Below are 24,077 nucleotides of genomic sequence, written 5' to 3'. Positions count from 1 at the left end.
GTTTGTGTTGGTGGGCTTACTTGCTTCTCATTCCCGCTTGCTCCCAGCTCCCCTCAGGTTTGCATTTTCGTTGTTTTCTTACATTCCTTTTTAGGCAGGAATCTTTGTGCTCTTATTACTTACCTCTCACTCTCACTCTTCTGGTAAAGCTGTCCAATAGTCTCCAGGAGGTGACTGGAATAACCATTTCTTTTTTGTTGGTTGGAAGAGGTGGCGGTGGCGGGGGAGTTTTATGTAGCACAAACTCAATCCGAAGAGATCGGAGCGCTTTACATGAGCACCAGTTGCCTTACAGAGGGACACATGTATTTTGTTAGGCACAGGAAGATTAAATGATTTGCCCAGAATCACAGGATGTTGAGCTTCCCTGCTTCGAGGTTGCAAAGTATGTTCAAACCTTTAACTGTATCCCTTTTATTTACAAGTAGTGAAAGGGGCTCCATATAGCTGGCACTCCAGAGATTCTTTCTTTCCATATTTGGAATCCAAACTGATAGGTCATGCAGATAGGCTAGGACTTAGCTGCTTAGATTCCAAAATTAACCACAGTCATAACACTATACAGATGACAATTTAGCACCTGTCCCATCTATTTGCCCAATCTAAGTATCAGGACTCTGCAATAGCCCCTCTCAAAGATACAACAGCTATAGTTAAATATTATTATTACCAAAGAAAAAGGTGCACATATATAAGCAACCTAACTTTAAGATATTCAACCATATAGTCAATTACTTACGAATAATTAGATGTGTGAATCTATTTATTGACAGTGCTTCATACTTTTTAAACTAAAAAAGCTTTTTTAGCTAGTTACATTGAGTGGTTCAATTTTTTTTTCAAGTGTTTTTCATAAACTTAAAGTAAAGATTTAGGTTTAAGGTCCTTGTTTTCCCATTTTTCGTTACATAGATTTTCTCTTATAGATTTTATTGTAAAAAACTGGGACTAATAGAAAAGTGCATTCAATAACAGAGATAGTGACTAGGAGGTGGAGAGATGTCTTGAGACTGGATTCACTTATCTAGTTATTGGTAGAATTTTATTTTTTTACCATATGGTTGAAGGTCTTAAGGATGTGTTGCATATACATGTGTTCTTTTTTCATTGGGACTAATAACGTGAATATAGAAAATGTATCTTCAAGAGGTGGTATTGCAGAGATCTGATACCTAGTTAGGGCTTGATTCTCAAAAGGGCTTTCAGGTTATCCACAGTACATAGACAAAAGTGTGCATTTGCCCCAATTCAGTAGAGATTGCAGCATAATGACCTCCACTTGTAAATTTATTTTTTTTTAAAAAAGGTAATACATGCTGTCTGGAAGGAGTACATTTTTTACTACGGGCAATAACAAATTGAGCTCTGCATCTGTCAAAATATGAGATAGGAAATGACTGGCTCCTGAGAGAATGTGGCATTCCCAAAGCACCACTGGAATGCGCCCCCCTTTCTTGTTCCTGTTACACAACTGGGCATCTTTGTTATTGCCTCTGATAAGCCCCAAGAATGTGGCTTAGAGCAAGACTGCCATGATACATGAAGAAGTGGGAAAATTGCCAAGCATCTGACCAGTTCTCCGACCATATGATTCTCCTAAATCGCCCAATCCTGTCACATGGAGGTCAGCCTTTGGACATAACCCTTCCATTTCCTGTTGAATGTAATCTTATAGTTGCATGAATAAACAAGTCAGCGTTTTCTAGATATGCTCTTAGTGTCTAATCGTTTGGGGAGTTGAGAGTTCTAGGAAGACATCCTGGCAAACTGAGAGTTACTGGGCTACTTTTCACTCTCAATTTAATTCATGCTAAGGGACCCTTAGTTAAGTGCAAACTCAAACACTGTGACTTTGTGGTTCGACCGTTCAAAAAATCTGAACACCATGTACACCACATTTCCTGGGGATATGGATGAGAATGGTGTTTTACTGTATTTCGTGTGCATGCAAGTGTACAAACACAAACATGGGCACAACTATGTTTTTGCGGAAGATGTAATAAAATGTGACAGTGATCAGATGTGGCAAGTGGGATCGCCAGCTCTGTGACTACTTTTTGAGAGAAGTATGTAAGCATCATACTTTAGGATTGGGGAATAGCTCTTATTTAACATGATGTTGTAGCACTGTATGTTTTAACTGGTCGTAGACATCACCTGCAATACCACTTGTTCAAGTAGCAGTATCACTGTGCTGCCAGGCACAAATTATCATTTTCAATATGATTCAAGCAGCTCTTTGCTATCTTACAACACAACTCATTAGAACAATCATATTATGCATGAGGCGCTGGAGTGAGGCCACCATATGTGACTTAGAGATGCTCAAAGAGTAGGAAAGGGATTGTCCTTTCTAAGTAATGCTTTGGAGCGCTGTAAATTGGGCAAAGTCACTTCAAAGTGAAGACGAGAGTGTAGGATGCAACAGTGGGAGTCTCTTGATGTAAAGGAAAATAAATATAAAACTTGACCCTGTGGAAAACAAGGTGTGTTCTTCGGAGCAAAAATGTTCTACCTCTTTCTAATTTAGCTACGTTATAGCTACCAAACTTTAGGATTTCATGTAAATTAGACTATATGACAAAAGACCGCGCCTCTAGATGGGATATGCATGTGCGAGGCCAAGGCATAATAGCATCCTATTGATGAGACAGTTCTGAAACAGGAGCAAAAGTCACGGAGAAGGCAATTGAAGTTAGACTTCACAGACTAATTTTGAAAAGAACATGTGCTTCCATTGCAGACAAGCAATTCTTACAGAAGTCTACTTTGAAATCTGTAGAGGCCAAATATGAAATACAGTTCAATGATGCATTCAAAGAATTTACATAATTTGCTAGCTTCATACTGCCTACTGGCTGAATCTTTCTATCTGTCCATGTTGTGATGGTTAGGTTCTCAAGTGTGCCCAAATGCACATAAGCTGCTATGTTAGGCAGAAGGGTTTAACTTCAGCAATGGAAACGAGGGATGAAGAATCAAACTATCAATATACAAAAAAGATCCAGGAAGGGGCAAAGAAACAGAAAATGGCTGGGCCAAAGCCCAAGTATATTAGAATAAAATAACTTTGCCATGAATGGTGTAAGCGCCATTACACATCAAATCTAAAAAGAGTTTAAATCTAAACATCTTGGTTGAGAAGTGTGGCTCAATGGTTAGAGCGGCAGACCCTGATGCAGAGGTCTGGCCCGGACCAGGGTTCAATTCCTGCCTTGGTGGGTCTTGGGCTCAATTTCCCTGGACCTGATAATTCTTGCCTCAGTGCCTATTCTAATCATGGGTCTCACTCTGCAACCCTGGGCAATAGCTTGCTTAATCTCCACAAGGGCCTAAAAGCGCTAGGATGCCTGACTTTCACCTTGGGGGTGCCCAGGAGTGGGCACTTCACAGGGAAAGGCCAGGAAGGGTTCCACAGCGGTATGTGCACAGCGCCTGAGAGACCCTTTCGGGGGGGTGCGGAGCACTATATAAAGGCACTACATTTAACATTTACATTTCAAAGAACCTAACACTTTTAAGGAGCACATCATTAAGATAAAGATAGATAAAAGGGTTGTGTTAATGTAGTCTTGGCACATAGCTTTGAGTCGTGTGGATGTAGATGAAAGTATTAGGGGCAGAATAATTAACTGTGCATCTAGTTTTCCTCCAGGTAAATCTTAATTATAGTCATAAGCACAGGTTAGTTCCAGCCTCGTGCAGGATCCTGGGAAGTGTCCCACCAACACACAGAATCTCAAAGCACTTTCTTTTATAAAAATGTATATTATTTTAATGTATTTAATACATTTTTCTTTCTTGAAAAGCTAATGTTTTAAAACTAAATATTTTGAGTCTACAACAGGCTATACAAGCCAATTTTCAGTTACTTACTTAAAAACAATTTAAAAACCATTCACTAATTTCAGAAAGTGACACCAAAACAGTTCAGAAATATTGTTTTAAGGAAGAATGAGGGGAAATAAGGGGCAAGGTAGCTCAGCAGGCTGCAGCCCGAAAGGAAAAACTGGCACTGTTCCTTTAAGGAGGAGCACACTATAGGGTATCCCATCATTCTCTGTTAGTGGCACTTGAGCCAATTCTTTTTTTATGGAAGTCAAGAATCAGAAAAAATAGTAGTGAATTCCTTTGTCTTTTTTCCCGAGGAGGGAAGATTGCTTATGAATATAATGAAGACGCCCCTTGAGGAGAATAATATTTCACCCACACCCAGATAACACAAAGCTTTGTGTTGACAGTATGTTAACATGATCCTTTTGTCGATCTTTATCTTAATTATGTGCCCCTTAAAACTGTTACTTTCCTTGGAATGTAACTAAGATGTTTAGCTTTCAACTCTCCTTAGGTCTGACTTTTAATGGCTCCAACGCCATTCATGGCGAATATATTTTTTATTCTATACATAGTTTAACGGGCTTTGGTTTAGCCTCCTCCAGCCACTGGCTTCTTTGGCTCAGGAAACTTCAGTCATTGACTTCACCTCTAAAAGATTTTCATTTATAGTCAAAAGCACCGAATAGTTAAGCAGGCCTTGATCTATAAAAAGTGGAGAACGAAGTCTGAAACAACTTTGGGAAGAAAACTAGGAAGAGTTCTCATTAAATCTTTCTCTTTAGGAAAAACTGTAAATGATTCTTTAGAGCAAAGAGCTTAAATTTCAGTAACCCTTTGAGCTGAAGTAATGCCCACTAGGAAAGCTACCTTCCATGAGATATGTTGTATATCAGCCAAACAAATAGGTTCCAAAAGAGGGTTCATTAATTTAGAAAGTTCAACATTAAGCTCCCATGCGACAGAGGTCTGTTTAAAGGAGGAAAGACTGTTTTAATTCCTTGTAAAACATCTTTTACAACAGGGGTATTAAAAAAAAAGGGTTGTGAAGGATTTTCTTTAAGCTGTAATGGCTGTGAAGTGTACCTTTACTGAGGAGAACTGCAGACCATATTGTACCAACTAAGATATGGCTGCATCACTTGTTTTTGGCATCTAATTGAGTAGATGTTCTTTAGGATGCACCAAAAGCAGACCCTCTTCCACCTGAAAGCATAGGACATTCTGGTGGATGGACACTTAGCTTTAGACAAAATGTTGATCCAATCTTTTTGAAGATTTGAATATACATATTGCAAAAGATCAGGAGTAAAAGTGCCAAGTCTAAAGACAGAACTCAGGTTCATCCTTGCTAAGAGAAGTAATGCATCATTATTGTGTTGTCCGTTTGCACAAGCAGAGAGAGTTTGATCTGATGCTGGACAGAAAAGATTTGAATGCAAACCTCACTACTCCAAATGTCCTGATGGAATAAAACCCTTTCAGCAGGTTGATGAGCCGACACCATCAGGTAAGAATTATGTAATTTCACTGAATTTTTAGAGCGCTGTGATTACCCCTTGGGGTGTCCTGGCGGGGAAACAGCTTTTACAATGAATGCCATACAACGCATTCCATTACAATGTGGTCGTTACAAGACTGCGTTGTTACAACGCGAACCATTACATTCTAAGTCGTTTCAACGACTTGCTGTAGGGGGCGCACTGGTGTTGGAGCTACAAACCAACACCTTCCCTGCTGTTGCACAAACTGGAGTAGGAATAGTAAATAATACTATTCCTAAGTCCAGCACGCCCCCAACAGCAAGTCGTTGTAATGACTTGCGATGTAATGGTTCGCGTTGTAATGAAATGCATGAAAAACGCATTCGTTGTAATAAGACATATTCGTCCTGGCGCTCCAAATAAAGAAACATACAGATAAAAGTGCATCATTGTTGAGAGGATGTTTGCTCTATCTATTAGCAATTTCCGATCTTAAAAAGTCATGTCTTTAAGACCTTTCTAAACTGAAGGAGAGCGGGAGACAGTCTGAGAACGGTCTGAAGCTTATTCCACGGCAAGGCCTCTCTCACCGAAAAGGCTTGGCCTTCAGATTAAACTTGTTTGTATCTAAGCACTTCCAACAGTGACAGGTTTGTCAGCATTTTAGGCTGCAGCTTGTTGAACTACATTGTCTCATATTATCCTTAATTGTACCCCTACAAAAAGGTTTGTGAAACATTTTTGCTGTCAATTGATGAAAAAAGTGAGTTTCAGGTTTTTTTTTATTTACTTTTTTAGGTGCATAAAGTGAAAACTTGCCAATATATCCTTTTATAATCTTTCAAAAAGAGGAGTATATTAAATAAATATTTTATAAAAACAGGCACGATGCACATATACAGGACAATTCCTCGTACCCGCATACAGACGGGACAATTCAGTGCTTATGAGAATAAATAAAGATTCCCTGGAGGAGAAATAAACATCAGCCAGTTCTTCATGGTGGGTGAAATCATGACTAAGCACTGACCAGTACATTTTAGGTTATGGTTCTGCACTCACAATGTGTTAATTTTGGGCGACGCATCTTCGAATTGAAAGAAATATGCAAGTGTCTGCTTCATCAATCCCAGCATACAAATTGACAGATTGAGCATGTAGTGTAATGGACTGAGTGGTAAATGAGAATGAAATGCTCTTAAAGCATAGAAACAAAGATATTTGGAAATGGAGAGATACTGGAGCATATCAGGATCAATCAATCAATCATTTTTCATCTCGGTTTGTTTCTCTTGTCATTGTTTTTCAGTCTCTCATCCTTTCACACTTATGAGTTTTTCCATCTCTTGCTCTGAACTGTTGAAAAATAAGTGCTGGTCCCCAAAAATGAGTGCCAGGGGGCCCATCTGCAACCACCCGCTAAAATGAAGCACTGAGTATGGTATTGTATTGCAGCATTTAGCAAACAAAGAAAAACCCTTCAAACCACATACCTTTCAATGGTGTAGCATGCTACCCATGTAGGCAAGCGCTTCAGTGCCCTACCTAAGTGCTAAATGCTGCAATACAATACCATACTCAGTGCTTAATTTTAGCGGGTGGTTGCAGATGGGCCCCCAGGAACTCATTTTTGGGGACCAAGACTTATTTTTGCTCAACAGTTCAGAGCAAGAGACGGAAAAACTCAAAACTGTGAAAGGATGAAAAAGACCGAAAAACAGTGATAAGAGAAACAAACAGATGAAAAAGAACCTCTAAGGGTAAGAAAATGAGGCAGGGTGTGTCTGGTGGTGGATTAAAGAGGCATCAATTGGAATTAAGACTGTGCAACCTTGATATGTGCAACCTCGACCTTCGATAGCACCTGTGCGGGTTTCTGAGTAAACCTAGGGGCACCGGCACGCATTATTTTACAAATTAAACACTGAATACACTCCGTAAGCTGTTTCAAGCGATTCTTTTCTTACTCTGGTCTATAAAAATAGAAGACTTCCAATTCTAGCACTGACAACCTCGTATTCATAGTCTTTCTATATGTAGGGAAATGCTTCAAAATACTGTTCAAATTTACTTGAGCCTAAACAGTTTACATTGAACGTTTATTTTATTTATACTCGGAGTGGTCCCACAGAAGTTGTCATTAGGTTCAGGAGGGTATATTTGGTGTCGGGTTAGTAAGGATCAATGAGTTCAAAGCTTTTCCTTGTCAAGCTTACCTGGTGTTTTTTTTTAGAAAGAACAAAACATGAGACTCTAAGATTAACATTAAAGAAACAAGCTCGCCGCCACTTCGATGAGAGGCTTTTTTAACTAGATTTACAACCACGTTCTTCGCTAATCAGCTGGTTTTAATTGGCCTTCGAACTGCATGCCACGTCTAATCCACACCATGGTGACAGAAAGAAAGATTTAATAGATTGCTTCTGTACTTGTTAACTGCATGTGTTCCTGCAGTAGAGGAACCTTGTAATGCAGCACGTGCAATGTGCAGATTAATTCACAGATCTGTCACTGATATACTTTTGGTGGTCTAGAAATGGAACACTAGCGATCTGTCAGTGAATACACCTCGGTGAGGTACATTGTCCAGGACTGCGTTTTCAAGGAATGCTAAATAACAGAGCATCTATTTCCTGAGCACTCCACAGGCCAATCTCCAGACCATTCCTAAGACCCTAGAACAGACACCTGCAGCCTCCCACCTCTGTGCTTCAGCCGAAGTCTATCAACTGGCACTCTAGGGTGGGGACCTCCAGACAGAAGCAATACAAAGCCCTGGTAACTTTCAATGGTAGTATTAAAGAAGAAACTGTCTCTGAAAATGGCGGCGTGTCAGAGTGTGTAGTTTATGATACCAAATTCTGATCTCACAAAGTCACTGTTCTACAAAAGATGAAAATCGAAGCTTATTTCACAAAAAAGGAAAGCATGGTCACTGCCCCAGTTTTGGTAAAGTTACCCATACTAAGGTTTCTAAATAAGCAAGCTGGAGGCATCATTGACTGGGTTTAAAACCAAAGAATATGTCAAGGCGAGGTTACCTGTTCTCAGAAGTCCCTTTTAGAAAAAGGTTACTTCTTTATACATCAAGTGCCCTAAAGTCCTAATGGAAGGATAGTGCTTAAAGCTCAATTTTACAGCTCATGGTCTAGTACAATGCCCACATGGAGAAATCCATGATTTGTAGCAACAATCACTGATGGAAAGAATACTGTTTAGCGCCGCATATGTCTGCGGACTGAAGTGAATGTTTATTATAATCTGAAGGGTCTCTCCCTCAAAAATAGAAATTGGCGAAAAGATTTCTGATTTTAAACAAGCTTTGGCAAAGCCAATAGGTCTGGCTTTTATGATCGAGCGCACATAAACAGCAGATGTGCATGACTGCATTTAAATGAGTTGGCTCATTATAGTCGAATGTACTGGCTTTGCCAATACTTGTTGCATCAATGTTCTTTATAATTTCTATGGTCATGTCTAGGCATCACTTTCGTTGTTACTAACTATATTTCTATGGTTAGTGCTAGGTCCCTCTCTTGTGTATGTTTGTATTGGTGTAGTCATTTAAAAGGGACAACTCTTGCTATCACTGTGTATATGGTCAAATGGTGGGCGGCCATTTTGTTGCCGCTCTTCAACTTCATGTTGTTTTTTCAGTTGGAGAGAGGCGCCTCTTTTTACTGCTGGTGCTGAAATTTCTATCCTCTGCAGTCAGGTTGCCGCACCTTGTCTGTTGTGTGTCACAGTTTACATGTTTGTGTCCGTGGCATGGTGGAGACATAATTCAACTATCAAGTCATTTTCTCTACGTTTGTGTCGGAAAGACTTTTGTTTCTATTGTGAATGTATCTGTCATTTTATTGTCTACTAATTTTCAGAGGCAATGGGATGGCCTGTTTCCACCTTTTCCATGCACCTCACTACCAGCGAAGGATATATTTAGCACTTCTACATTCCAATGCCCAAAGCCCCCTGAAACCACCAGTGGCGGCTCCTCCACAATGACGGGGCGTTGCCTCACCTGCCAGCAGCCAAATAAATGTCAAATGAAATGATAACAAACCCTTTTTAATTAGCGTTTTATTTTTGCTCTCAGAGCCGAATCTTGGGTGTGGGGTTAGGGGGATGACAGGCTGGTGGAGGAGTGTTCTGCACTGCTATTCTGTGCGCATGACGGTCTGGCTGGCCAAACCTTCATGCGGACTGAAGCTCTCTCCAACCTGAGCTGCGTTGTCGGGCTGGAGAGAGCAGGCACAGGCTCCAAGTCTAAATGTGAGCGCAAATCATCGGCACTCAGACCAGTCCTGACGCTGCTTTCAGCAACATGAAGCCAGCATCAGGATTGGCCGCAGTGGACTCCGGGAGCCTGTGCCTGCAGTGGAGAGAGGGCGATGAGCAGGTAAATGTTTTTTTTTTTTAAAGTATTTTATGTGTTTCTGTCATCTATCCTTCCGTCCCCCTGTTCTCCCCTGACCCCCACTACCCCCTCCACTCTATCCACACACCGGCCACTACTGACAGCCACCTCACAGACCTATCAAGTTGCCCTAACGGGGTGCCTCTCACAGTGAGATTTTTCTCTGATTTTTGAAAAGTTTCTTTAAGGAGTTCAATGATATTTTATACCTAATGTTTTATTTAGTTAAAAAAAAATTAAAACAAATTAAATAAAACAAGGTCTCACATTACATTAAATCTTGTATATTATGCACTTTAACCACTTTAAGGACCTAAAGTAAGCACTGTTTTATTTACTCATCTAAATCACGGAGTTGCTGCACTTAACCAGCATGCATACAAACTGGCGCTGCAAAACCTATTTGACCATCTCTACGTTTGCAAACAGTTTACTTAAGAGTTGCTTCTCTTCATTATAACCATATACATAGGTACGTTTATAAATATGTATATATACACTCACGCACATACATGCAAACATTAATAGTAAACAATAAAGCAGGGTAAGAATGTTCTTTTATGTAGCGCACGCCTCGGGCTGTGGCTTCATAAACCTGTAAATGTGTTATTTTATACTCTGAGATGACTACTATCGGCAGCACCCCCAGCAAGTTCATTAATAATAAATCAATCTGAAAATGGTTGGAAATATTATACAAAACTAGATTAAAAGCTAGCACTATGCAAATAGGTATAAAGACGCGCGACGATACGTTCAGCATTAAGCTGATGCTTTCAGTTTTCAAACCACACTTCAATATTCTACAACTAAGATGGTAAAAAAATAACACAACCCCTTAAGCTTTCAGGAGCGATAATGGGTTTGTCAAAGCCATGAGGGAGAAAGAACATGAGCGGAACAACTTTCAAAAGAAGGATGGGCTCGTGTGATGCCCTGCTCCTAGGACAATAAAACCAGTCAAAATGACGAGTGTGTAACATGGTCTTGCAGATTTTTTTCCTCCTCCTCAGTGCTACTCTAGCAACTTATATTTCAAACTGGCTGTTCCGTTTTTGGTCGAACCGTACCAGGCAGCTCAGGTGTCTGGTTTGCTACAGACATCTTGGGAACATTCGGAATGCTTTCCTGGGAATGCATCCTGCCCATTGCTTACCACTGGCTTTGTGGTTTGTAACTCACATTTACTTGCTTTCTACTTGCCCGCTTTATTTGTTTTAGGCTGTCCGGCTGCAGTTTTGCCCTCCCAGGAGCATACCCTATTAAATGTATTCTTTTACTCAAAGCTCACTTTCTGTAAACAGGTTTTTAAATCTTGTTCTTATCTTGTCACAATTGCTGTGCATTTAAATAATGTCAGGGTTGGTCTTCCACTGGAGCTTGGGGTTTACTTTTTTTCTCTGACTTCAAAGTGAGAGCATTTATGTGACAATCTTGCTGTGAAAGAAATACTTTTTTGTAATACAAAACAAAATGTAGATGTCTGTAAATGTACTAAGCAGATATTTCAGAATATATCAGAATTAGGAAAGCACAAATTAAGCACTTTTTTGTATTTCTGAAGTGTGGTGGAAACAAATAATTTGATCAAAAAAATCAATACAGTAGGAGATGACATTTCCACACATTATCGTTAGTGCACTGTATACTTTTATCAGTAAAATTGTATGGTTGTGCACATGCAATGCCATTTCAATTGAAATGGCGCTTCCATTTCAATTGAAATGGTGCATACTCCACCTTACGCAACTACACTCTACCCTACACCACTCCACTCTACACCACTCCACTTCATGCCACTCCACTCTACGTTACTCTGCACCACTCCACTCTACACCTCTCTACTCTACTGTGCACCATTCTACTTTATGTCAATGCCCGCTATGCCACTCTACTCTACTTTGCACCAGTGCACTCTACACCACTCCAGTCTAGGCCACACTACTCTGCAACACTGCACTCTATGCCACTGCCCCACCTGCACTCTAACCCCTGCACTCTACCCCATCCTGCACTCTACACCAGTCTACTCTATGCCACTCTACTCTGTACCACTGTGCTCTAGCCTGCACCACTGCACTCTATGCCTCTTCACTCTACTCTGAAACAATCTATTTACGCCACTCAACTCTATGCCACTCCAAGCCCCTCTTTGCCACTCCATGCTGCTCCACTCCACACTACTCTAAAATACTCTATTCTGCAACACTGCACTCTATGCTAATACACTCTACTCTGTACCACTCCACTCTATGCAACTGTAAGTTACTCTAATCTACTTTGCACCACTGCCCTTTACGTCACTGCACTCTACCCAGCAGCACTCCACTCTGCACCTCTCCACTCTGCACCTCCCCACTCTACCCTACTCCACTCTACTCTGCATCACCACTGTCTGTGCCATTCTACATCACTACACTGTATGACACTGCACTCTAGGCAACTCTAGTCTACTCTGTACCACTCTAATCTACACCACTGCAATCTATGATACAGCGACACTCCACTCTATGACACTCTGCCCCACTCTCCTTTATGCCATAAACTTTAAGCCGTGCTGAGCAGCAGCCACACTGGTGTAATGATGACACTATCCTAGTTCCCACTGCCGACAGCACAGACAGGAGGAAGTATATTTGAGGAAGCCTGGGTTGCACTGTGATGTTGCTCCAGGGATAGAGAGCAGCACAGGTCTAATGTGGTCGGTGTGAGTTTGGGAGACACAGTCCGTGTGCGCTCAGCAAACATGCCATGCAAAGCAGTCGATCCCAAGAACACTACAAGACACCCCAGTCTGAGGTATCCGTACTTTCGATTTGAAAAAAAAAAACATTTAATGAAATATTTCCTCCAAGGTGCTGCTACGTAATTACGTTTGATGCAGTGGCCATCTTGAGGTAAAAGTAACCCCCTGGGAGCAAGAAGCACTTTTTTTTCAGAGCAACTGCTTAACTTCTGCACAATCAAATCTTGTACTCCCTACTCCTAACATGTGTCAGGAGGCAAAGCCCCTCTACTGGTGATTCTCATCTAAGTATCGGGCGACAGCTGCCCTGCCAAACCAGACCATAAAAAGGAGTGCCCAAAAACAACACGCCTCTAGACCTAACCCAGGCCCCAAATGGCCCCATGAGACCACCCAGTAACTGCAGGATTGCAATAGCGCAGACTTGTACTATCTATGCAGGGCAGTAAATTTTTCCTTCCTAAACAAAATATGTAGGCCGTTATGCTCCAGTTCAAAAAGGCCGATGGTAAGCCCTCATAGCTGACCTATACAAGTGTAGAAAATCATTTATGTTTTGTGTCAGCTTTACCTTGCTGACTGCGAGTGGAATTAAACCCAATGTTGGCGTTCTTTTCCCACAGACTTTCCCCTTCATTTTCCTAGTTTATCCTGGCACACCAATAACATATCTCGTTGAACAAAGGGTCCATCGTTCTATCAGTTTTTGCTGACTATGCAATTAAGTTAGCCCAGTGAACACAGTGCCCCGATTCACGGGTTTGTTATTAGAGGACATGAGAAGGGTTGGAAATATGTTTCAAAATATTCATCTATAAGAGCACATGACGACAAGGTTCCCAAAACATTGGCATTTTGTCCATCAGCTTAACCATTGCAGTTAGATTCGATCTTCCTTATCTTTCTTATTTTCTATCTTTATTTCTTTTTTAATGCCTTCCTTCTATTTTCTTTTGCCATTTAGTTCCACCCTTCTTTGATTTTTTCTTGTATTTTCTTTACTTCTAAACAAAGTTTTCGAGTCTTGTCTTCCTTGTTGTGTCTCTTTGAATTTTTACATTAATTTTTTTTAATGGTTTGATAGCATCAACATTTAGATCAGAACAGTTTTACACAGCATTGGCGGCAGTACATAGACGAGTTAGGACAGAAAGTTACCATAGTTTACATACAAATAACAGGTGTAGTTTGAGGGAATTGCGTCGATTCATAAGATCAACATTGACAGTAACAAATGCACTGACTACTATTAAGACAGAACTAGCCATAGATCCTATGAGTGTGAGCTAATCAATGGGAGTAGGGCAGCGGAGTATTATGTTCTGATATGAGAATAAACTCATTTGCAAACAAGGTGGGGAGTGAGCACCGTTTTCTCTCAAGTTGCATCAGGTGAGTTTCAGTGCAATTTTAACGCACCATAGGAAGAGGACTCGATAATATGAAGCACAGAATTATGTGCAACATACTTAGGAGACAGAAAGTTGGGAGTTTTCAGGAAGTAGGAATAAAGATGGGGCTTGTAAGAAACATTTTTGCGGCTAATGAGGGAAAGCAGATGACCTCAGAAACTGACAGCTTTACATTCGTGATCATAATGATATCTACAGTCTGATTGCAGCGAGGGAGTCAGTGATGCTCCACAGGAGATGGGATGAAACGCAGGAAAGGAGAAAACATTTAGGTATCAGAGTAAATGTGATAAAGTAAGTCAAATGAGTAGAATGTATCACCTAGAGAAGAAAATAGGACGGGGTCTGGTAGGGAGCTGGGTGTTGATGCCTGTGAGCTCCATGTAACCGAAAATGATCGATCAGAGAAGTACGAAGTAGACCAGTTGTGTGCCTTGTCAGCAATACTAAGTGAACATAAAGAGGAGAGAAGAGTAGGTGCTGAATGCTTCAGATAAGTAGAAGTAGAAAAGAATTAGGATGGAAGTTAGTTGGTTGTGGTGAGCAGTGGTTATAAAGTTAGTTACATGTCACAGTGCGGATCTAGTTGAATGAAAGTTATGTAAGCCAGATTTAAGAGTGTTAAGAAGATTGTGGTAGGAAAGACAAAAATAAAGAAAACAAATTTTGTTGCGCGCGCTGCATCGCATTTGGCGATGCTGCGCACGCAACGAGATTGGTTTTCTTTAATTTTTTCGTAACTTTCCTGCAATCGGCCGTATGCCGCATTTTGCAACCCCCCACCCTGCCCCTCCTCTGCCCCACGTCACTGGCCCGGTAACACGCCCTATACGGGCCGTTGCTGCCGAGAAGGTTGCATCAGCCGACAAAGTTTATGCTAATATATACATATAAATATATTAGGAGACATGGGGGAGTCTAGGGATACAAGCATTTGCAATGCAATAGGTCTCACATTTGCGAGAGTTTGAGCTTTTGACATTGTAAATGACAATGCGTTTTATTTATGTGTTTTGAAAACCTGCAAGTATTGTGTAAACACGTACTTTGTACTTATAGGTGTTTCTTACGACAAGCAAGGTTGGCAGTAACTGTGCCTCTTTGTACTTGTAGTCTATGCTTACCAGAAGCCAGGCTGGTGGTAAAAGAGACGCAGTTACTGCCAGCCTTGCGTGTCGTAAAGAATTTGTGTTTACGCACCACATTACAGGTTTTCAAAATACATAACTAAAAGACAGTGTCATTTACAATGCCAATAGCTCAAACTCTCGCAAATGCGAGACCTATTGCATTGCAAATGCTTGTTAGACATTGCATGCACTATATTTTGTGAGACATATTGTCAGCTCACATAGCTCGCTTATAGCTTACTATTTGTTGCCTTTATGGTCACTCTCATGTGCTTGCTTCTTGTTCATTGCTTTGTGTGGGCTTTACTTCCTCTACTTGTGTGTGACCCTTCCAAGAGCATTAAGGCATTACTTGCGCCCTTACACTGCCTACTTTCTCTGGTACTACTGTTTTCTTTTTGGTGAATCACTCCACGGGAGTGCACGTGGTTTCCAGCTCGCTCTTTTGTGTACTTCTTTACCCTGCACAGCTTTGCTTTCTCTTGACCATGTGTGGCATCCGCTCCCACAGAAATATGCAGCCGGCTGAGTCACGGGATTAATTTTTCTTATTTTTACTAATTTATCCATGCAGTACAGCACCAGGGATGTTATAGAGCATGACTAAAAACCACTGACAAAGCCAATAGGTCCCAACAGTGAGACCAACTGGCTTTGCCAACACTTGTTTTAGTTGGGAAGAGACGTATTTTAACATTTTGTAAGCTGGGGTTGACAGGTTTAGAACGCAGAGACAATGAATGAGATTGTAGGAGTAAAAGACCCTCATTTAAAGCGGAGCAATTCATTAAAGCATTTTGAACTTTTGTGATAGATTCGAGTAGGTAAATTCCAGCTTTTTACCTGAATAGAATAGAATCATGAAAAGGAGGGGTGGTTGTTCTACAATCTACACTGTGCGTAGGAATTGTTGGCCTTCTTCATTTATTTGGTAGTTCAGGGACGTTGCTTTAGCAATGATGCCAAGGCTTTGAGAAGTAGATGCATTTCAGTTTCTCCATTTGTTTTGGAGTATTTCAGAGTGAATATTTCAACTTGGAACACAGGTGTCGAAAGCAATGTGCTGGGGTTGAAAGGTTCGACGTGTCTCATGATTAAGCGGTAAGTGAGAGGGGAAAAGAAGCAGGTTGGATTAACAACTCACAGTCTAAGAACGGCTCAGTGCAAGATGTATTCCTTGGAAAAGGGCAAAATGCAGTGACACACAGTGAAGTTAGCCAATTGCTGAGGAGGTCTGACCCACTGCAAAATGTCCCATGTTGTAGTGGGCAGAAGAGACATCTAACTGAAACAACAACAGACCAGTGGATGAAGAGGGCTGGATAAAAGCCCTAATAAGAAAGTATATTCTGTATATAATTTAAGTTAAATGAAAAGGTATTGGATAACACCAGATCTATCAAAAAGAATATTGCAGTAAATGTTTAAGAAAGGTCAGGTGCTGGGCGATGATGTTCATATTCTGGGTGCAGTGAGCCACACAAACACACTTAGGCCAGGGTACCACTGCAACTGAAGTAATTGTAATTGCATTTATATAGCGCTTACTACCCTTGACAAGGGGTCAAAGCGTTTTTCGGCAAGTAGAATGCTACGACGGAACCCAAAGAGGATTTAGTGGTGAATTAGTATAGGGAGATATAAAATTAATTTGAGCGGTGGAAATTTGAGTTTTTTATTTGGATTGAAAAAGGATAGTGGAGGGCTGGAAGAGGGAAGGGTATGCATTTATATAGTGCTTGCCATCACTGATGAAGTGTTGAAGCGCTTTTCGGCGAGTAGCATGTTACTCAGGAACGCAAACAGGATTAGTGGGGAATTAGTACAGGGAAATATGAGATTCATTTGAGTGGTGGAAATGTGAATCTGTTAGTTGGATTGAAATGGACAGTGGGGGGATAAAAGATAGGATGTCTTGAAAGTGTTATTTTTTTTATCACAGCAGTAGAAGATAGTTTGAGATGAGTAATGGGGATGTGGGGGTACCATCTAAGTCACTGTACACTGTTAAGAGAGCCTAGACACACCATTCGAGAGAAAAGTATTCAGAAATGAACTGAATTTGGTTTTACATTTGCAGAAGAGCTTCACTGCAAAACTTATTTGAGAAAATAAAAAAGGCACGCTCGAAAAGTCAGTCAATACCAGCGCCAATCTTTGCACTGCCCCCACCCTCACCCCCTGACAGCAGGACAAGATAGCCATCAGGAGCGAGATCAGAGAGGAGGGGTCATCATCCTCGCAGAGCTAAGTTTCTGAAAGAAAACAAAGGTCGAGATTCTTATCGAGAATAACGCCTCTAACCTGAAAGGAATGTCTGACAACAGAGTGCGTGGCTTAATTCAGAACAGTGCCCCGGTGAGGGTGCAGGGCTGCTTCACAAACCTGATAAGATAAAGGAATAACATCTTTCCTCGGTCATTAGAGTGTGTTACGCTGAGTACCGGTACTGCGAGAAGTCACCTTGATGCCACGCAGGACTTTTTAATACAGTACCAATAGTTCCTCGTTAGACTTCAAGTCCTATAGAGAGGAGCCGCGCGAATCAAGCAAGACAAGGTCTGTGTGGGGAGGATGGGGGCGAGGTAAATCTATTTGTGGATTTAAGCCATGGCAGGGGGTGTCTTTGTCCTGCTACTGTGATTTAATGACTATCAAAACAAGACTAGACTGGGAAACTATTGGGGAGTGTTTCACCCCATAGTACCCCCCTGTATTTATACAAGAGATTAAGGAAACTTTCACCCCCTCCTGTGTTTTCATGGGCTGGTACCACCAGGTTCTGCTTGTTTAAAACTGTCTGCTTGTTATTACCCTATAGCGCCCTTTTAACACAGACAGGTAAAGATACTGAGTGCCTAGATTCACACAGATGTAAATCGAATGCAAACCGGCAGTACATCCGTGGCAGGAATGTTAACACGCCTGGGTGTATTTGCGCTCGCTGATTATAGCTGGATTTACCTGCCCCCTCGGATGTCATGCATACCTCCGCTCTATAAATACGTTTGTTGTAAGCGTCGATCAGCCAGCCAAGAAGCCCCTCTCGCAGCTGTGAAGGGAGGGTGTGAACTGTGTGCGTGTGAGGTGCCAGCATTTGTTTACATGGTTGGAGGGGAGTGGGGCTGCAGCGTGGAGGGTGTTCCGATTAATGAGGTTACATTTAACACTTTATTACACTTGAGAGACGCTAATAAAGACCAATGTCGACGCCTGCATAGGTGCTCAAATGCAGCCGCCTATACTGCACGGGCTGAAAAAAGGGAGTTGGGCAGTGTCCAAGCAGGGCTGAGAGGAGTGAAACGGCAGTATACTGCAGGATGGGAGAAGAGACTGGGGCAGTGTCACGGGATGAGAGGAGTGAGATGGGCAGTATAATGCAGGGGGTGAGAAGAGACTGGGGCAATGCCACAGCAGGACTGAGAGGAGTGCGGCCGCGAAGTGAAAGTGATCGCGATCAAACATCAAAGCGGCCGCGAAAGTGAAAGCAAATGGTGTGCAGGCTGACAAATGGTGCGCGCGCCCGGCGCACATGCACTGTATTTGGAGGCCTGAAAGCACTCGTTTGCACTTCCAGATCCCCCATTTACAAAAGCTCTCGCGACAGCAGCGCTAAAGCGCTGGCTCAGGCGAGACCTAAAAAACGAGTGAGGTCCAAGCGGCTGCAGATAAGGTAAGACTCGCAGGCTGGCTAACTGCACTAGAGGGGGCTCTGTACATTTCAAAGGCACACGGTAGAGGAAGATAACACCTCTGCGAGCCTATTGCCTCACCCTCCTTTTACTATCTCAGCGTCAATGTAGAGCCAGTAAAGAGAGGGTCAGTTTTTCCCCACCAATTTTGTAGGCACTTTTGTAAAATTGCGGGATTTTTACAAGCGTGCCGATTTCGCAATTTTATTGCAAATCGCAAAATCGCAATATTTTGGGAGGTCTGTTTGAAAGTGCACATATTAAGCTACATCAATGACTGTGGATGTGGTTCAGTGGGGGACTAAGCTTGTAGTGGCTTGCCAATGTCAGAGGGTTAACCTCACTCCTTCTATACATTAATGTGATGTAATTGTGATGTCATTAGATTTTTGCCTGAGGTAGTTACAGGGAGTGTGTAATGGCAGATTTAACTGACTAAAGTTGTCAAATGCTGGTCCATCACTCCTTCCTTAAACTGATGTTATGGTATTAAATTTTTGCCAGAGGTAGTTTCAGGGAGAGTAAATGTTGCATTACATAATTACTGAATATGAGTGGAAGAATAATGGAGCAACCTTCTTCCTCTTTATTTCCTTTTCCACCCATTTTCTTCACCTTCTTTTACTTACCTTGGAGTATCTTCAGTGATACTCAAGAAGAAGAAGACCACCGACCACATATTTTTCAAACAAAGCTTTCTGTGACCTCCTGGTCTGTCATCTGGAAGAACAAACCACTGGCCTACTATTCAATTACTAACCTTTACTTTTTGATAATGTGATTATTAACACGTAAATGAATTAGATTTGTTTCTATTGTTCCCCTGACCTCATCTTTCTGTCAGAAGCCACCTTGAGTCAGTGTGGGAACTATATACAAACAATACAAAATATTCACTAGTGACAAAGCGGGACACCTTCTTTGATGTATCCAAGAAAGTAAGAGTTATCTGACAGATTAAGCACCACGCTTTCTCATAACACCCAACGGCATTTACTATCTTGCAGGTGTCTAAACGAGGACACTTATTAAACTAGTGTGTCTTTGAGTAAACAATCATCGTCATTCCAAGACTTTACGATAATGCATAGCACAGCTCCTCCTAAGTTTGTAGCCACGGTTTTTTTCAGCTTTCTTAGCTTTGAACGTCTTTTCTTTCCCCATACCCCATGTGTAGCTTCTGGCTCCAATGAGCATGCAAAGTGTTGTAGCCCTACTGCTGCTTCCGATGTGTCAAAGCTTTCTAACAAAGAGCCTTTGGACGGGTATTTAAATGTGTTTAGTAGTCTTGTCAAAGCTAACTTGGCATTCCTTTCGAGGTGAGACTGAGATAAAGGCAGATGGTAATAAATTAAGGCTCTTGCTAATGAGGTGATCTGAAACCTATAACGAGGACCACTGTTTCTGAAAGAACTGCATGAGTTGATAGGGTGAACACACTGCTAAAGTCAAGTCTCCAGGACTCTATGTTTTCAGGTTTTTATATAACAAAGTAAGCCATTCTGAGATTTGCAATGAAGAGTACCACAGTTCAAATACTGATAACAATAAATACAAAATGTGTATCCTGCAACTATTTCACTTAAGAAATGAGCAATTCTTACCTTTGCCGATTTGAATGAAGCCTAGGATAATGATGAGGGCGAGGGCCAGCAGTTTTGCTGCTGCAAAGGCGTCTTGAACACGGGTGGCAGCTTTCACACTAAAGCAATTGATCGCTGTAAGCGTCACTAAAAGGAGAAAACAAAAAAAAAGACAAATTGGTTAATAATGGAAAAAAGGAGCAAGGACATAAGATCTTGAGGAGGCCTCTCAACGGCTCAATATACACAAATCACCACAGCCTCTTTTAATATTGTGGCCACACACGACTCCACCGCCATTGGTGGAGTTATAATGCTGCAAGAAGAATCGATCAAAATGAAGGTGCGAGGCTAACAGTCTGATTTAGGCTTACATGACAAAACTAATGTTTGTCAATATGGCTGAGGATTCACACGTTTTCAACTATTTCAGTGGTAATTTTCCTCACTAAGGGGCTGGCTCTCCCACTCGAGGAGCCACTATGGGGGGAGAAATCACTGTCACATATTCGACCAGAGACATGGTGGAGGGTGACGTTTTGCCGGGATAACACGACACTGGTCCGGTATCTGCAAAGTAAAACTAAATTGTTAGAACCAACTTCGCAGATCGCCCTAAAATCATTACTATGACAGTATTTCATGGTTGCAACATTGTCAAATATGTTGGCAGGCCAGTCATCATAGAGCGGGCTGCCACTCCGCCACAATTTCAAGTAGCATTGCCACCACTGCAAGTCAGACCAGTGTTGTAGCCAGAAAAGGATCATCCTGTGGGGTGTCTGTCTTTAGTCGTCATTATTGAAGGGCAGTGAGAAAGAGTAAGTGTGGACGAGAATCCCCTGTTTTTGGTGGGATTTCATTAGAGGTGGGCAAGCTTGTGAAGGCTTGAGTTAGATGTATGGCACTGGCTCAGCTCGAGGACCTCTTGAGCTGTGAGACCAAAATGAGCCAATCTTTCATGTGGTTCCTACCTGCCACCAATTTAACCTCAGGCACCAATAATGAAAAAGACAAAGCATCAACATTTGATGTAAAACAAGAAAGGGAGAAACAGATACCCATCTAGTAGGTGAGCTTCACAACTTGAAACCAGAAAAACCAGAATCAGTTCCGAGTTCCTTGCTTGACCAAACTGTGTAATCCTAGGTAAACATTTTATTTTTACAGTGCCTCCTTTTACCAGCAGCGGCCCATGCAGGTAAGAGCGGTGGGGCCAGGTTGGGTGGGTTTTTGAAAGACGTCGATGAGGGAAAATTAATTATTTACTTAATTTCCCCTCGTGATAGTCGGTCGAATCCCCCCCCCAAACCAGGCCCCATCGCTCTTACCTGCAAGGCCTGCTCCTGCCTTTTTCTTCATTACTGAGTATAAGAACAGTTTCAAATTTGTGAGTTCAGGATTTGTGCTGTACAAAAAACTTTTGTGTTTGATTTATCATCAATATAATGTTCCTCCATATATAATAAGAATCTGGTCTACACATATAGCGTGTAAAACAGCAGACTTGCCTCTTAGTGCCCTAATAGCATCCTAATCAGGGAGTGGGGAAGAGTGAATGTTTCCACGTTTATATATTTTTTAAACTATCACTTTTAATAAGTGACTCTCAAGGCAATGATATAATCTAAGGTGAAACACGTCTACATGTTAAAGAAATACTTTTTTTAAATCTTGAATCGAATTTTAAATGAACTTTCTGTCATTAGTTACATGCTAAACATTTTCATGGCTTTGCTGGTGAAAACAGGCACTTAGGGCCTCATGTAGGAAGCCAAATACCGGTCGGTAACGGCCGATTTTCGGTAATAATACCGTTACCGACCGGTATTTTGGCCATTGGTATGTAGGGGGAATTCGGAATTTACCGAATCGGTAAAATTACCGATTCGGTAATAATACCGAATCGGTAATGTTACCGAATCGGTAACTTTTCCGAATCGGTAATTTTACCGATTCGGTAAATTCCGAAAGCAAAATCGAGATGTAGGGGGAGTGTGTGTGTGTGTTTATGAGTCGGTATTTACCACCAACTTATAGTTGGTGGTAAATAATGAATGTATGTGTAAATGCATTTTTACGCGCGTAGCTGTGTGCAATGTGGCATACATATGCCACATGTGCACACATGGCCGAAACAGGGGTGCAACAGGGTGTCAATGTGACACCCTGCCACCCTTGTATGTGTTCCCCCCATTACCGAATCGGTATTTACCGATTCGGTAATGAGGCATACCTTCCCATCAATGGGAAGGTATGCCTCATTACCGAATCGGTAAATACCGATTCGGTAATCACCGACTAGTAACGAATCGGTAAAAATTACCGACTCATTACCTACATACGAGTTACCACTTCTTAAATACCGAGTCGGTACGGCTCGGTATTTAAGAAGTGGTAACTGGTACGCTACCTACATGAGGCCCTTAGAGTCAGGCCACACCCTTGATTCGGCCCTCTATGTTATTTTCTCTACTTGGTCATCTTTAATTTCCATAATTGCCCTTCCATAGGTTAGAACACAGGTGGTATTCAACAAACCTGAACTTTGTGAAACCATTTACACTGTAGAAGAGTCCCACAAACACTGCATCACTGTTTGCTGATCAATAAGATGCTAGGAAGAGCACATGTATTTGTTAGAGGCTTCGTTTAGCATAATTTCCGTAGAATACTCTTTTTTTCTGTTGCAAAATATTGAAGTTCTTGTCACCACCAGTGTCTGTGGAGGTTGAATTCCGCCAGATGTTTCTGCATCCACACCTCCCGAGAGACCCTAAGCACACTTTTCAGCTTAACATTCCATAGATGTGTCTTCATGGGATGAGTGGCTGATCTTTCTCAGCTGATTGGCCATCAGCTTAGGGAACAAAGTTCGAACCCTTTGCTTACGTTAATCTCTCCTTTATAAGGTCTTCTACTACAGGAACGGCATAAGTTAAATTAAGCAGCATTTAAAACTAAAAATGCTTACGCTTTCAAATTAGACACTCGACATTCAAATGGGCACAGAGAAATGTTTTTGTAACCATGCCATTATCTTGCTGACTTTGTTTCCCATAAATGAATTGTAGCAAGCACAGGCTGGAGTGAAGTCCGCTGATAATGAAAGACCTGATAAAAAGCATCTCTAAGGAACGACATGTGTGTTGCACAGTAGCACATCGAGGGCTGGAAGCAAGCGAGGGCTCTGCTTAAACGTTCAAGTAGCCTTTCTCAAGGCCAGAACTGATATATCCAAGGCCACTGGCAAGTTAAGGCCTGCAGCGAAACTCGTTCTTGTTTACTGCAATATTCATCTTGCATCGCAATGACGAAAAAGATCATTCAGACCGAAAAGATTTTGCACAGTTCTCTCAAAACAGTTAACAGATTAATGCGTTTTAGATCGATGGACAAAAAGTGCACGGGCAGATTAGTTACAAAAAGTCAGAATATTTCCACTCTGAAGGAAAGTTAGCCATCCTTACACAGATGTCAGGAATAAGACCATCTGGAGATTCACGCACTCAGTTGAACATATTTGAATTTCTTAGCAATTACAGATTCTAACCTTTCACTAAAAGGACTATGTCTGGGGAAAAAGAAAGCAATTGCAATAGGCAAGCTACCTAGATTGGGCAACAAACATAACGGTTAAAATAAGCGTTAAACAGAAGTAATTGTACTAATTTACAATGGTCCCTCCTATTGAAATCAATGGGCAATAACTCTTGTGATAATCCATGTCCGCCTGCACACACTCATTGCTTTGTAATATTAGGACGTATTGGGAAGAA

At 41.5% G+C, this 24,077-nt stretch overlaps 1 protein-coding gene across 1 annotated transcript in view; it reads right to left on the bottom strand.

The window, feature by feature from the left end:
* The window catches only part of SLC7A5 (solute carrier family 7 member 5), a 129,697-nt gene that overhangs the window by 92,263 nt on the left and 13,357 nt on the right, over nt 1–24,077 (bottom strand). The window contains exon 2 of the mRNA XM_085638732.1: nt 20,320–20,445. Within this exon, the coding sequence (XP_085494858.1) occupies nt 20,320–20,445 (126 nt within the window). The remainder of the gene's footprint in view (nt 1–20,319; nt 20,446–24,077) is intronic.

This window comes from Triturus cristatus, chromosome 12, assembly GCF_964204655.1.
Source record: "Triturus cristatus chromosome 12, aTriCri1.1, whole genome shotgun sequence".
Taxonomy (NCBI): Eukaryota; Metazoa; Chordata; class Amphibia; order Caudata; family Salamandridae; genus Triturus; species Triturus cristatus.
The sequence above is the reverse complement of the archived record's forward strand: the minus strand, read 5'-3'. Positions and strand labels throughout refer to the sequence as shown.